Source organism: Strix uralensis, chromosome Z (assembly GCF_047716275.1).
Source record: "Strix uralensis isolate ZFMK-TIS-50842 chromosome Z, bStrUra1, whole genome shotgun sequence".
In the NCBI taxonomy this organism is placed as follows: domain Eukaryota; kingdom Metazoa; phylum Chordata; class Aves; order Strigiformes; family Strigidae; genus Strix; species Strix uralensis.
In genome coordinates this window covers 76057297-76071916 of record NC_134012.1, presented here as the reverse complement: position 1 = coordinate 76071916, position 14620 = coordinate 76057297, and the positions used below count along the sequence as shown (strand labels likewise).

At 43.4% G+C, this 14620-nt stretch overlaps 1 protein-coding gene across 1 annotated transcript; it reads left to right on the top strand.

Annotated features, from left to right (window-relative positions):
• Window positions 1-116: 116 nt before the first annotated feature.
• CTSL (cathepsin L) lies at window positions 117-5389 on the top strand. The gene is made up of 8 exons (XM_074856337.1): window positions 117-148; window positions 632-767; window positions 1100-1222; window positions 1302-1457; window positions 1812-2036; window positions 3571-3739; window positions 4077-4194; window positions 4980-5389. The coding sequence occupies exons 2-8, from the start codon at window positions 642-644 to the stop codon at window positions 5077-5079; spliced, it is 1017 nt and encodes a 338-aa protein (XP_074712438.1). The 5' UTR covers window positions 117-148; window positions 632-641; the 3' UTR covers window positions 5080-5389.
• The last annotated feature ends 9231 nt before the right edge of the window (window positions 5390-14620 follow it).

Here is a 14620-nt window from a genome sequence, read left to right as displayed (position 1 = left end):
CGCGGCGCTGCCCGGCGGGGCGAGGCCCGGCGCGGCCGCCAATCGGCGCGGCGGGGCGGGCATGGCCGCGGCGGGTATAAGAAGGGCCGCGGCGGCCGGACGCCGCCGGGCGCGGGAGCTGGGAGCATCGCGACGGGGAACGATTGAGGTGGGCGGGGCGGGGGCTCTGCGGCCCGGGCCGGCTGGCCGCGGCTCTGCCCTTGTTCTGCGGCGGGGCGGCTGCCGCCGGGAAGGAGCCGCCATTCTGGGCGCTTCCCTGGGAGGCTGGCGGCCACCCGCCCCGCGACCTGGCCCCGCCGCCCGAGCTTGTTTACAGTGGCGGCAGAGGCCTCCGCTCCCTGGAGGGGGACGGGCAGAGGCCGAATCAGTTCATGAGGCCTCCGGGAAAGGCTCGGTGGGGGTGGGGGCGGCCAGTCTCCCTGCGCGTCTGTCCCGGACGGCTTCGTTTGGAGTGTGCGGTTTGCTTTTCTCCCCTGTGATCGGCTTACGAAGGGAGTGGGGGGACACGTTGTGTGTCGGCCAACAGGCTGGTTTCAGACCGGGCATCCCCCTCCGTTCTGCGGGCTGTGAAGCAAAGGGCGACTGGCCTGCCTACAGCTGCCTCTGACCGCTGTCCCTCCGTTCCCGGCAGATCTGCCAGCATGAATCTGTGCCTAACCGCGCTCAGCCTCTGCTTGGGACTGGCCTTCGGTGCTCCCAGAGCAGACCCCGATCTGGACGGTCACTGGCAGCTGTGGAAGTCGTGGCATAACAAGGACTACCATGAGGTGAGCGCCCGGGGATACGCGCTCAGCTGGGCCCTGCCAGCTGAGTCATGTCTGCTTTGTTTTAACGCTGGCTGTGGTCTGCGCTTGGGAAGGATAATCCCCCTCTTCCTAGGTCTCTTTCTTGTGTTTGTGCATCGACTCAACTGTACTGTACTCATTTTTTTTTGTTGTTACAAGGGTGGCAAAAAGACTATCTCTCAAACAGTGTTCAGACTTTCCATTGAAGTAGTCTACATTTGCCTGAGTATACAAGCCATAACGAAGCACATTATCGTTCGAGTGAACTTTGTCTGAACTGCCTCCTTGAAGTATGTTGTTTTCTGGCCCCTCAGAGAGAGGAAAACTGGAGAAGAGTGGTGTGGGAGAAGAATCTGAAAATGATTGAACTCCATAATCTGGATCACTCATTAGGAAGACACAGCTACAAGTTGGGAATGAATCAGTTTGGTGACATGGTATGTATAAAAGTATGAAACACAGTGCTAAACAGCAGTGTGTAATAGATGGTGACTGCATGTCTTGAATTTTCTTCAGACAGCTGAGGAGTTCAGACAGCTGATGAATGGCTATGCCCACAAGAAGTCAGAAAGGAAGTACAGAGGATCCCAGTTTCTTGAGCCCAGCTTCCTGCAAGTACCACGATCAGTAGACTGGAGAGAGAAGGGATATGTAACTCCAGTTAAAGACCAGGTATTCTCCGATGGTGGATTTTTAACCAGTTACAGATTCAGCTTCCTGAATGCTACCTCTGCTTCCACAGAAGAAAAGCCACTGTGGATTTGTTTAATGAAGGCCAGTGCAAGCTTACTAAATTAAGTGCCATTTTGATAAAACTGCTGTACCCCTTTAGTATTTTTCAGGAGTTCTGTACTAAATGTCTAGGAACTGAAAAGTCTGTCACATCTTCACTTGCACATGCTAGGAGTGTGAAACTGAAGTTTGTCTTGTGGCTTTTGTGTTTTTCATGTTTAGATCAGTGGTAAGGGAACTGTAATTGCCTAATCTGTCTGGATTTGTAACTTGTGATTTCATTTCTTGCTTCAGGGTCAGTGTGGCTCTTGCTGGGCTTTCAGCACAACAGGAGCTCTTGAAGGACAGCACTTCAGAAAAACTGGCAAACTTGTTTCTCTGAGTGAACAAAATCTGGTGGACTGCTCTCGCCCTGAAGGGAATCAAGGCTGCAATGGTGGTCTCATGGACCAGGCTTTCCAGTATGTGCAGGATAATGGGGGAATTGATTCAGAGGAATCTTACCCGTACACTGCAAAGGTAAGTGTAATAGCTGAACTTGTATTGTAGGTGTCACATCCTTTGTGTGGACAAACTATGTTGGGAAACTTGTACCTAGAAAGGAAAATGTCTTAAGTAGTAATCGGTACATCTGTTCTTCCTGTTGCATCTTTCCCAGGAAAACTAGAATGACTGCTAGCCCCAGTAGGAATCACATGCTTCACTGGTCTTTGAGTTCAAAATCTTACCAGACCAGTTGGAAGGACTAGAGCGAATATTTTTATTCCTCCCCCTCGTTGTTGTTGTCCTATCAGATGTTGTGCCTTATCTTGGTTGACACACCAGACCTGGACCCAGCCCTTGTCAACAGTGCTACTTAGTTGTGGAGGTGCAATTCAGCTTCCCATGACTGAGCTATTGTGGAGTTGCTACCCATAGACCAGCTAATTCTTGCAGCTAGTATGATTTGTTTTTTAACAATGGCTGTTGGCAGTGCTGGACTAAATGTGCATAATGTAGACAATGGGCAGACTCTTAAAATACCCCTAATGATCTACCAAAAGTTAAACAGACATGAAAGGAAAAAAGAGCAGTAGAATTGTGGTATCACTCGAGAGCCCATGGTTTGGGCTTTTTACCACTTGGAGTTCCACTTGCTATAGAGTATCTTTCCTTGCGGCTTATGCTGTATTGATGGAATATGCAATAGCAATGCTGCTTGTTGTGAGCAACACAAAGCCTTAGGATTTGGGTTCCTGTTCACCTGCATCCCTGTAATCTCAATTTTTTCCTAATCTTGGCTCTTGCAGAGATCCCAGTTGGTTATAGGAACTGCCTAACTTGCTGAGTACAAAAAGAAAGCAATTGAGGTGTACTCCGTGTTCCTTTGGTTGCCGGGAGGCAATTTAAGTACTAATTTTACCACACAACTAAGGGAGGGATGTGCTTGCTTTAGTTTCTTTGTTTCGCATGGCCTAACTTGCAAACTAGGCCTCTCCTGATGTAAATACCTGTGGCACCAACAATCCAGGCTTCATTGTAAGAAAGATAATGTGAAGAAACAGCATAAAATACATGAATGCTGTATCTAAGGTCATATAATGCAAATGACTAACTTCTAAATCATTCTGTACAGTTTTTCCAACCATGACAGTCTAAAATGGTGGATTTTAAGTGCTTGCTCAACGAGCAGTTTCTGGATTGCTTTGTAATTAATGAATACTTGGCTTTCTTCCATTGCCCATTAATGCATTCTGGGCTTCTTTCCTCCCTGAAAAGACATTTGTCCTGCCCACCAAAGAAGGGAGGGTTCCAGGATGTAATGGTACTTTGCATCCCAGTAAAGCTTTCCTTTTGAGCCCTGCTGTCCTTCGGTTTTTCTGTACCTTTGAGAAGCTCAGAAGCAGCTTCTGTGCTTTTCCTGTGCAATTCTTTCAAAGCACTGGTGAAGCAATTGGATCCTCTTCAGTCCCTTGTTTGCAAGGCAGCAAGGTCACAGAATGTCTGGTAGTTCCTGTGCTCACCTGTGTGTTATGTGCAGAACTATGTAATAACTAGGGCTTTCTTTATTTAGGATGATGAAGACTGTCGCTACAAGGCAGAGTACAATGCTGCTAATGACACTGGCTTTGTTGACATCCCTCAAGGACACGAAAGAGCTCTCATGAAAGCAGTAGCAGCTGTGGGTCCAGTGTCTGTTGCTATTGATGCAGGCCACTCTTCATTCCAGTTCTATCAGTCAGGTGGGGTTTTGTTAACAACTTGCATGCAAAGAACTCTCTTTTTTTTTTTGAGTATTTGGTATTAATTGCCTTTCAGTTTAATAGCTAAAAAAACAACTATGATCTTGACATAGGACATAATCAGGAGTCCTTTTAATTCTAGTCCAGGTTCTCCACACTCTGTAGTTCCCTTGCATATGTGTGTACTTGTTCCTCAGTTTCTGCTGTGATATACTTATGACTTCTTTCTCTCTCAAGAGACTGTGCACCATGTAATTTGAAATACAGCAAGCTTCTACTGAGGGAGAAGGATTTCCTGCAGATGGGCGTGTTCACATGTGAATTTATGCCTCTGCAGGTATCTACTATGAACCAGACTGCAGCAGTGAAGATCTGGACCATGGTGTTTTGGTTGTAGGTTATGGCTTTGAGGGGGAAGACGTAGATGGGAAAAAATACTGGATTGTTAAGAACAGGTAAGATCTCTCTCTGTGCCTTTGTACCCTTTGGAGGTAGGGGAGAAGGGAAGGTAGTTCGTCACCTGTAGTGGGGCGTGGGGAGACACCAGTAGTTAAAATCTGCATGTGGAAAATCTGGAGACCGTTCTCGTATTGTATGACAGAAGTTAAACCTGACTCATGCTGCTGGCAGCCTAATAAAGTAGGCCCAAAGCAGCAAGCTCATTCTTCTACTACTTCAGTTAACTCAAGGGTCCTCAGTACTGGAACAGCCCGTGGAGCTAGTAGATCTTAAAGTGGTAGAGCAGAGCAGGAGGAAACCAGGTTGTGGGAGTGTAATGGTGTTTTTTGGAAGCAGACTGCTGCTCACTTGGGTGAAGTAGTGTCACACTTGAACTTTAAAGGTGGAGTTGTCTCCTATGTTGGAGGGAAAACAATAAAGTAATGCTAGAGGGCACATCACATGAGCTTGTCTCATGCTCTCAGCATTACTGGGGCCTCAGATGCTGCTTGCAGTCTTGGCCTTCCCTTAAAGTTGGCTGGGAGCAGTGTCTGAGCAATCCAGGATTGCACATCAAGATCTTCATCTAGTGAGAGGATGGCTGCAGCCTTTATTTCTGTGAGCTTGGGGTGCCTTTCCTGTAACATGCATTTTAATTGCTGGAAAATGCTTTAGTTTGGTTGCAGCTATTTTGATTTTTCTCCACAAATGTGGAAGGCAGCAGTTTTCAATTCAGACATTTATGGGGGAATAGTTAAGTCTCTTCTGAATATGAAAACAAACCCTTTACTTCTGTTTTCAGCTGGGGTGAGAAGTGGGGTGACAAAGGATATATCTACATGGCCAAGGACAGGAAGAACCACTGTGGAATAGCAACAGCTGCTAGCTATCCACTTGTATAATTTGAAGACTGAACATTTCAGTGCAAGAGGGGTTTTAAACTGAATGACCAAACCCGTGTTCACACATGTGGTAGACTTGTATCCTTCAAAAGTCAACTTGATTTTTTTTTCAACTTTTGAATTATGTTTTACATGTTGGTGACATGCCACTTGTTTTAAATTAATGTAAATGTTGGTATGTAAACAGCTTGTAATATTGCTGGCTTTTGACTGCTTAATCTTCTTTGTATTGTTTCCTTTTTTTAAAATTGCAATGTGCCCAAAAGTTTACTTTTTGAATAAACACTTAAATTCCAGTGTGTACAGATGACTTAGCTTTTTGGTCTGTGTTTTTTCTACTTGGGACTCATCAAACAGGTACCCTAAATTGTGTTACTAACTGAAGCCTATATGCATGCCTCTTTTCATCAGTTACTAAAATGCAACCCTATCTGGGAATGGCTAACAGCAGTGTACTATTTGTGACACAACTTATTTAAAATGGGAAGTGGAAAAATCTTTTTATCAACTAAAGTGCCTGAAAATCTGACTCATTCTTTGAAACTGCTTGCTCCCCAGAATGTGTCTGTAAGTGAATTTTGGCTTAGTCCTGTGACCCAGAGGTGATACTATCTATGGTTCTTTGTACTTCATAACAATGATCTTCAGTCTTTTCATGTTCCACATGCAGCATCTGATCTTCACTTAGCTTTAATACCACCAGTGTTTTCTTCTGCCACCTCAAAGTACCACACTTTGCGGTCAGACCAGTTGCCTCTTTTTGAGCATTATAAGATATAGCAGGAACACCCAAAGCACCTGGGCTGTTTAAAGCAAAAGATTGTTTCTTGAGATATGTAGGACCCTTAATACTGTCTTCCCCCTATATGAGCTTTGGCTGGGCAAAGAAGCAGGGAGGGGAAGGAATGCTGTTCCTATGGAAAGTGAAGTTGGGCCACTTTGTTAATCCCTGGATCCTTGATGGCTGACTGCACTCTGGTGACTTGTACTGTGTCCTGTACCTCTTCTTTTGGGAGGACTTTTCTACTCTGCAGGGATCTGTGCTGATGAAACATGATTAGTGATTGTTATATACTGTTGTTTAGATATGTTTTGCGTACCAGTAGTTTCTGCAGAGGAGGGTGAATTGGTAATACCAAAAACAGCTTGGGGGGGATACTTGCCTTGTTTTTTGGGTGCTGACTCACCCCCTTCTGCATTTGGGCTGGAGGGGAAATAGTCTAGTTCTGCAGCTCAACCGGCACCAGTTCAGAGTTTATGGACCCATAGGTTTTTATGCACAGTATCTTTTCTGAGTGATAGACATGCACTGAAGGGAACGCTTGGACTACAAGTTATGGAAGGTGAATTTCCTTACTGTAGATAAAGTAAGTCTTAAGCTTGCATTTCATAAACACTTCTTAAAAAAGATAAACAAAGTGAGGTATCTAGAAAAATCAAAACTTAACTACTTTTCCGTTGTGAATCTGTCCATGTGCTGCTTTTAGATGAATTCTTCCAACCTGAATCTCCCTACAAGCCTTTTTTTTTTTTTTAAAGAGCCTCCCTCAGCCCAGTGGCTATTTAACATGCCACAGAGCAGAAATACCAGTTAGAATATAGCTATGATACTTGCTAAGCCGGTTATGGAGAGCATCTACATTGCTTGGTGGAAGCTATGGAGGAAACAAATACAGAGCCAACGGGTGGTCCTCTAAAGCCTTATGTTCAGAAGGAAAGGGCAATGGTCTGTACATTCAAAATGGGAGGCAAGAGCTAAATGCTGCCAGGGAAGTGACTCTGTAAGCTCCTTTTGCAGTAGCTGCTCCAGAATTGGGGGTGGATGGAGACCTGTCTCTGAACAATTTTTTGATCCTGGAAGCTGACATTACTATGAGCTTAGCACTGAAGGTGCTGCTGGTTTTCTATACTGATTAAAACAAGACAGAATATCCAGTGCAGGGTGAAACCAGTATGAACTGCTTGACTTGAACTGCTGCAAAAAATGGGTAGCAGGTAAAGGTGTTCTGTTATAAAGGCCAAGGTTAATAAAAGTTGCTGGGAAAAGAAGGTATTTTTTTATGAACAGATGGGAAATTAAAAGGAAGTAACTTTCCAAAGCGTATGCACATGAATGGGAAAGTAGCTCACAAAACAGGCATCAGTCTCTGACTTTTTTTAAAAATAAAATGTGATAATACAGCTATTTCTATGCATTAAAACTTGCTGACTGTTTTGGCTGAACATCCTTTCTTCTGAGTGGAATAATCAAGAAGGGGACAGGGTAAGTCAGGTCATTCAGATAACTCAATATTTACACAGTCTTCTTAAGTAACAGCTTCACCCAGAATTACCTTACATGCATCTTGTGTAAGTTGCAGTTAAGCACACTGGTAGAAATTTTAAACCTGTTACATTTCAACAATTACATTAAATCTGGTTTTCTGATTCCGCTACAGTGGCCCTATCTTCTGTAAAGCTATTTCATTTACTTTAGAAATACTATTGTAAAGTAGCAAATGATTCCATAATGGTGTATATCCTGCTGGGGAAAATGTAATCTCTTCAAAGTTGTTCCCTGTTGAAGAATGCATGTTACTCATTCACACAGAAAGTTGTTCACAGAAGAGCTATGGGTATTTAAAGCTGCTGATGGCTGTGTTTCAATATGCTTTTTTTTCAGGCTTTCTTTGGTTTTATATTCCTGCTGATAGCTGAAGTTGCATTTATTACAGGATGTATTATTTTTAAAGATACTGGTGTACATGTATTATCAGTAAAGCATCCTATCTAGACTGCTCTGTTTAGGCCCTGTCTAAATTACCGCTATTGCTGTTAGTGTGGTCTTATGTGTATCTAAATATGTGATTTGGGCAATATGTTACATGCATGGTGGGTGGCAGTTCTGCACAGTGATAAAGCTCTGCGGTCATTGCTTGCTTCCATCTTCATTGTGAAAATGAACTGTTTTATTTAAATTTGGGAAGAAAAAAGGCTTTGCATTTGATTTCTGTTTGCTGGTGCTTCTTAGACTGTGCTTACCCTAAAGGTCTCATAAGAATAACAGTTTCTCTGATCTGCCTGCTGAATGACTGTATTTATTAGTAGTTGGTCATGAGTTTCCAAAGACAAGTACTCTTGAGGCAAGGAAATCCATGAAAAGAAATTATTCTACTTACACATGAAGTGCTTATTCTTTAAACTCCAGTAAGAAATTAATTTAATTGTCATGTAGAAACTTTATTTTCCCTTTAAAAACAGTAATTTTCACATCCTATCTGTCATTGCTAAGTAGAATGGAATTTTGTGAGGTTTTTTTAATACGCGTTGTTTTTCATCTTTGCTAATGTTAAATCAATTTCTGAACATTAACAGTGGAATAAATAAGCTTATTATCCCCCTAGCGAATCCATGCAGGAAAGTAATTTTCAAAATATTTTGAAGGACTACAGTGCATCTCACTGTGTTGAAACCTTGCAGGGAAGCTAAACATCATGAGTTGTATCGGTGAAGTTTTACTATAGTGAATAATAAGTCTGGTGATCTGCATAAGGGCACTCAGCAAACACATCATTCTGAGACAGAGGTATAGGAAAATGGGAATATCCACTTCAAAAAACAAGAAGACGAAAAATCTAGCTTCTGAACATCAGTTACGCAGTATTTGCTCTTTAATTAATCTTCGTGTAATAAAAAGTCCTGCCATGTGTCCATATCCTGGCTGCCTCAAGAGAAGCATGACCAGCAGGTCCAGGGAGGTGATTCTCCCCCTCTACTCCGCTCTCTCAGGACCCCACCTCGAGTACTGTGTCCAGCTCTGGGGCCCCCAGTATAAGAAGGACAAAGACCTGCTCAAACAGATCCAGAGGAGGGTCACGAAGATGATCATGGGGCTGGAGCACCTCCACTATGAGGACAGACTGAGAGAGTTGGGGTTGTTCACCCAAGAGAAGAGAAGGCTCTGGGGAGGCCTTATAGCGGTGTTCCAGTACTTAAAGGGGGTCCACAGGAAAGATGGGGAGGAATCCTTTATCAGGGATTGTAGGGATAGAATGAGGGGTAACAGTTTTAAACTGAAAGAGGGGTGATTTAGGTTAGATAAAAGGAAGAAATCCTTTCCTGTGAGGGTGGTGAGACACTGGCACAGGTTGCCCAGAGAAGCTGTGGCTGCCCCCTCCCTGGCAGTGTTCAAGGCCAGGTTGGACGGGGCTTTGAGCAACCTGGTCTAGTGGAAGGTGTCCCTGCCCATGGCAGAGGGGATGGAGCTAGATGATCTTTAAGGTCCCTTCCAATCCAAACCATCCTATGATTCTATGACCTCTTAAGCTTAATACCAATTAATCAGTTTTTACATATTAGAGATTAACTGCAGTTTTGGGCTATTAACCAAGCAATAGAGCATACCCTGATGGCTGTGATAATGTAGGCTGATGCTTCTGCTTTCTGGCTCTCTTTCCACTTTATTAAGTATACGACAGATTAAGAGTCCATTTTTAATTGCAGTCTATCCCAATACCCTTCACTCTTGTTGGGAAGTCATAGCAGGAAATGCTAAGGCTTAACTAATACAGTATTTTGAAGAAAGAATTAAGATGAAATCACTGATGGGGGTGTTTTCTGTCATTCTGTAATCAGAGCTTTATCAAATCATCAATGAAATTTCATGTAAGTGTAGGGCCAGCTAAAGCAGTTGGAAAAAGGCTATCATCAGACACAAAATTCATCAGTAAAGATTCAACCTGAAACTTCACTTTGGGGAGAAGGAGGGTTGGCCACATGGTGGACACCTGATCCATAGATTGATTAGCTTAGATACATTATGGGCTTTGGAAGAAGCCACCTTTGCTTGTGTTCACAGAGAACATGGCTGCTTTATTTCTTTTTTTCACGCTAAGTTGCATGAGGATTTATTTTCCAGTGGTCTTAAGATCTGATTTTTGCAGCAGTTTTTGTTTCCATCATGCTAGTGTCTGTTGAAGAGCTACTGCCAAACTTTGTGAGTAAAGGGGCAAAGAAACCATTAAGACAGGCATTTATAAAATACATACTGGGTTCTTTTAAAATGCTTCTACCTTGTTTTGTTCACTTAAGTTCTCACCACCTCCAGGAGATCCAAACCCTACTTCTGAGTGAAATCTAACAGCCTTTCCCAATAAAGTGATGCTGGGAAACATGTTTTAGAAATACCGATGTATGTTGTGAGGTGTGGTGCTGCAGCTCTGATATGTGCTACCTTACCTTTTGCAGTCCTGGTTTGGGAAGAAGTGATCAATGATGGAGCAAAGTCAGAGAGTGAGCTATTCACCTCCCCAGGCACCTTCATAAGACAGTTCTGGGTAAGGCTGGCTTTGTGAAGGCCTCCAGGGAAAGATTGTGGTTGGGCTGTGATCTGAGCAAGGAAAAGATGATTTTCCAGCCTGGTAAGGCTTGTCCATGTGCTTAGTGGCATCTGATCCACTTTGGACATTCATCTGGAATTAACTTAGTGTTCAAAGTTCTTTGTCTATGTTAATGTGTGTTCCACCAGGGTGAGAGTGGTTTAGGTGTGCTCTCCTGGGGTGCCACTGAGGGCCCTCTGAAACTATTACAGCTGTTATTTTATGCTTCTACTATGGAAAATCACAGTCTCAAGAACAGCTGTGGAAATATTGTAAGTTCTGGTTTTAATTATTAAGTTGATTTTTTGTAATTACTAGTGAAAGCTTCCTGCACAGCATGCATGCAGTGGCATAAAACTGTAATTTTTAAAATAAGTGCAGGGCTGTTTGATACTCAAACCAGCTTAGGGTTTCTGGGAAGTTGATGCTGAAACGGAATGTTGAGAACTCCTTCAGGCTGTAGCACGCATCTTGGAACATGCTTACTTTTGTTTAAAGTACAGAAGTCAATGAAATAAAGGTAATTTCAGAGCTGCCAAATCACAGGTGGGTTTTCCCACTTGCAAAGCAAGTGTATCTCTAAATGTATCTCTGTAATGTATTAGTTTATGAGGCTAGTAACAAGTCAGGAAAAAACCTAGATAGGGCTGCCCACAGACCTCTCAAAACTGTGTCTGCAGATGCCCAGTTTTGCTAGATATGGGTCTGGCCAAGTGCATACCACAATCTTTTACCATAATAGCACAACAATGCAAGAATTGTGAATGCAAGTTTTTCGCAGTAGCCCTCTTAACATTCCTTCTGCTCAGCCATGTTTACTAATATTGCAGTTTGCTTTCCTCATTCAAGCATGAAGCACTGGCTGACAGCAGGGTTTTTTTGGAATAAGAAATATATATTGAAAACATCAGCTGTGATGTGAAATTGCACTGGCTTTTGGAGATTTATGATAATATTCTCCTGCAAGAAAGAAACTTCTCTCTGTGTTTATACAGAAATTACAATGCCTTGTGCAAATGTTAAGAATTAATACTGCTGCCATTTTGCTATTAGTTGCTTGCTAGTCACAGGAAGAATTGGAGGGGACTTGTGTTTTCTGATTCAGTGCTATTACGAGGTTTGATCACATTTCTCTCACAATATAATAGAGCATTTCAGAAGCAAACCTGTAGTCATATGAAGCCCATCAGGAATTGTTATGAAGTGTTATTTCAGTTGCAGTATCTCCAGACATTTCAACAAACTTCATAGGCCCATTTTGTTAGGCACTCTCTAAACCAAAAAGCAAGAGAATCTCCCTCCCCACCAAGTTTTTAATCTAAACTGACACACAGCTGAGGACTGTGAAAGGAAAACTGCCAAAAGCAGTGAGGCTGCCTGCCAGGGGCCCTGCAGCTGATTAGCAGCTGTGTGTGTACATTTGAGAGAAGGCTAGCCTTCTCCTTTGGCTTTGTTTTCTCCCAGTCTTCTTTCTCCCAGCTCTTCAATAGAGCTAAAAGGTAAACACCCCTGTTCTTTTACTGAGTTTAAATTTCAGATCTACATTTGCCTGTGTGACTCTTTCCCTTCCATTTATCCTCCCTGCTTTCAGTTGTGCAGTCTTCTTTTTTGCTTCCTGTGCTGGAACAATAAATCACGCTGAGTTGTTAAAAAAGGGAGAAAGTTGTCCATGCAGGAACAAAACAGGAAACCAGGGAATCAAAAGGGCAAAACACAGATAGCCCGTCACCTGGTAAGTAAGTGGCAGGCACGCCAGTGTCTCAGAGTTAGGCTTTTCTCAGCACATGATCATGAGGCCAGTGCTGCAGCCTCTGGGCGTGGGGGAAGCTGACTTCTTTCTTTCCCGGGCATCTGCTGACAGTGCATCTGAACATAACGCTGAATTGATGAGACATCGGGAAGGGTTCTGCCCCGGGCTGGGATTAGGCCGGCATGAGCACAGCTGACTGGGTAATTGAGCCGGTGTATTATCTCCTCCATGGAGGTGTCTCTTCAAAAGTGATAAAACATTCATCAGGTGATCTGCTCAAGCAGCTGACAAGAATGCTTAGGATGAGCTATATTTATCGATGTGTGAGTACATAGCTGTCCTGGCCAACACCCTCTGCAAGCTGGCTTACCAAACTCCCTTCATTGATCGTAGTGGCTAGAACTGCAAAAGCTGCTACCAGGAATCTGCTCAGCTCCTGCTGAGTAGGATCCTGCAAAACCATGATGCAAATCATTGCATCAGGTGAGAGCAACCCCCAGGGCGGATCTCAGTGGGAAAACTGATCTGTCACCTATCTCCATGAAGTATTAAAATCAGTTCAGTAGTATCAGATCGCATGCTTGGTTTGAGGTTTTTACTCTGTTTTCTGAAACCACATCTGTATTTGCAGAAAGTGACAAACAAAACCTGGAAGTGTTTTCAGTAGCAAAGCATGGGGTTTGTGAGTATTACCCCTGATGACATGAAGCCTGAATGGTAGCAACTCTCTCCTCAAAACTTCTGGGATTCTGTACCTCTGGGTAACTGTGTGCAGATCCTCTATCTCTGTGTTGATTTTGTTCCCTTGTCCCTACTTCACCCACACTTGGGCCTTGGACGTGTCTGGAAAATAGATACTTTTATCTTTGCAGTCTTGCGGGAGTTAATGATTTTATCATCTTTCCTCTTATTAGTGCCTTTCTTCTCTTCCATAGGTACCAACCACCCTTTTCTCACAGTGAGCCTAAATGGGTAGTATAATTTATGTAAACTAAGAGGTCTTTCTTGTCCTGTCTGTAATTAGCCAAAGTATACTGCTTCCATTTTATAAATGAAGAAAAGTCTTGCCTGATTTTTCCAGAAATATCAGTTGGCTTTATTAAAAAACCCACAAAACTCCCTGTGTGTATGTTTTGTAGAAAACAGAATAAAGTACCAACTTTTGATACAAATGCTCAAAGACACGTGTGGTGCAACATTTCAAACAGCATCTCCATTTCAGCTGCCTTGCTTCCTCAGGGAAGGGTGAGCTCCTGCTGCAGAGGGTCCAGGATCAGCTGCCTGCAGTGCTAGGCAGGCAGGGCAGCAGCACAGGTAGGCTGGGTGCTGCGAGGCTGGTGGGAAGCCTGCCAGCCCCCACCTGTTCTCTGATGCCCCATCTTGTGATTGCAGTCACAAGACCAGCTCTCTGCAGCTGACTGTTCAGACTAACTTAATTTCCAGTCAAAGTAATTTGCGAAAACTGCTCGTTTGTTAGAGATGGGTGGGGTTTCTGTGTTTTCTTGTGTTGTTGGATACTACCAGGTTTAGGCAGTTTGCTTTTATTTTACTTCTGAAGGTGCAAAGATGCCCTGAAATTGGAAATAAGAATTAAGTTTGGCAACAAGTCGGAAGCCAGAAACCAGTGCTTTAAGCACCGTCATGTTTGTTATATACCTGGTACAATACAATCCTTTCCCCATCTTCCTCCAAAAGTCATACGAAATCAAGCTGATGTTGGTTTATATATAATCTTATATCAAGAAACCATTAAATGCTGATACAAAGGCACACATGTGAACTAATACTTAAATGCATGTCAGTTCGTTCATGTACTTGACGTTTCCATGTATTTTCAACTTTGTATCATGCTGATGAGTATCTAAGGAATAATATCAGGCATCACCTTTTTCTGTAAGCATAGGCAGAGTCAGAGAACCTTCGTTGTGAGCACTGGTCCATGTCAACTTCCCTGCTTCTCCTGGTGGTGTTGATGACAGGTCGTGGTCTGTCCCGTTTCTCACTGATCCAACCACTAAATATGGTCTCTGGATTCTTTAAAAAAACCCAAAACCAAATGCTATGTCTTGTTTTCTCAGCTGTCTGAATGCCCTCAGACACCGTGGCAGCTGACCATGAAGGGAAGTCGTGGCCCAATATCGCAAGGGCTTCCTAGGTGGTAACCTCCCACCACAGACATCCCGCATTTGTGTCAGAGCTCTGACAAAATGGTCTGAACTGGTATCACATTGGGAAGGGAAACTTTAAACTCCTTCCTGAGGGTTTAAGAAGGACTCTGTAGAGTGGTCTGGTTGCAGGGTTGTGCTAGATGTAGCAGAGAACATAAAAGTACTTAGGAAAACAGTGTAGGTGTGGTAGGTCGAAGTGGGACTCTGACAAAGAAAATCCACAGCTCACACTGAAGAAAGTCACTGCTTTCTTAATCTGCATTTGT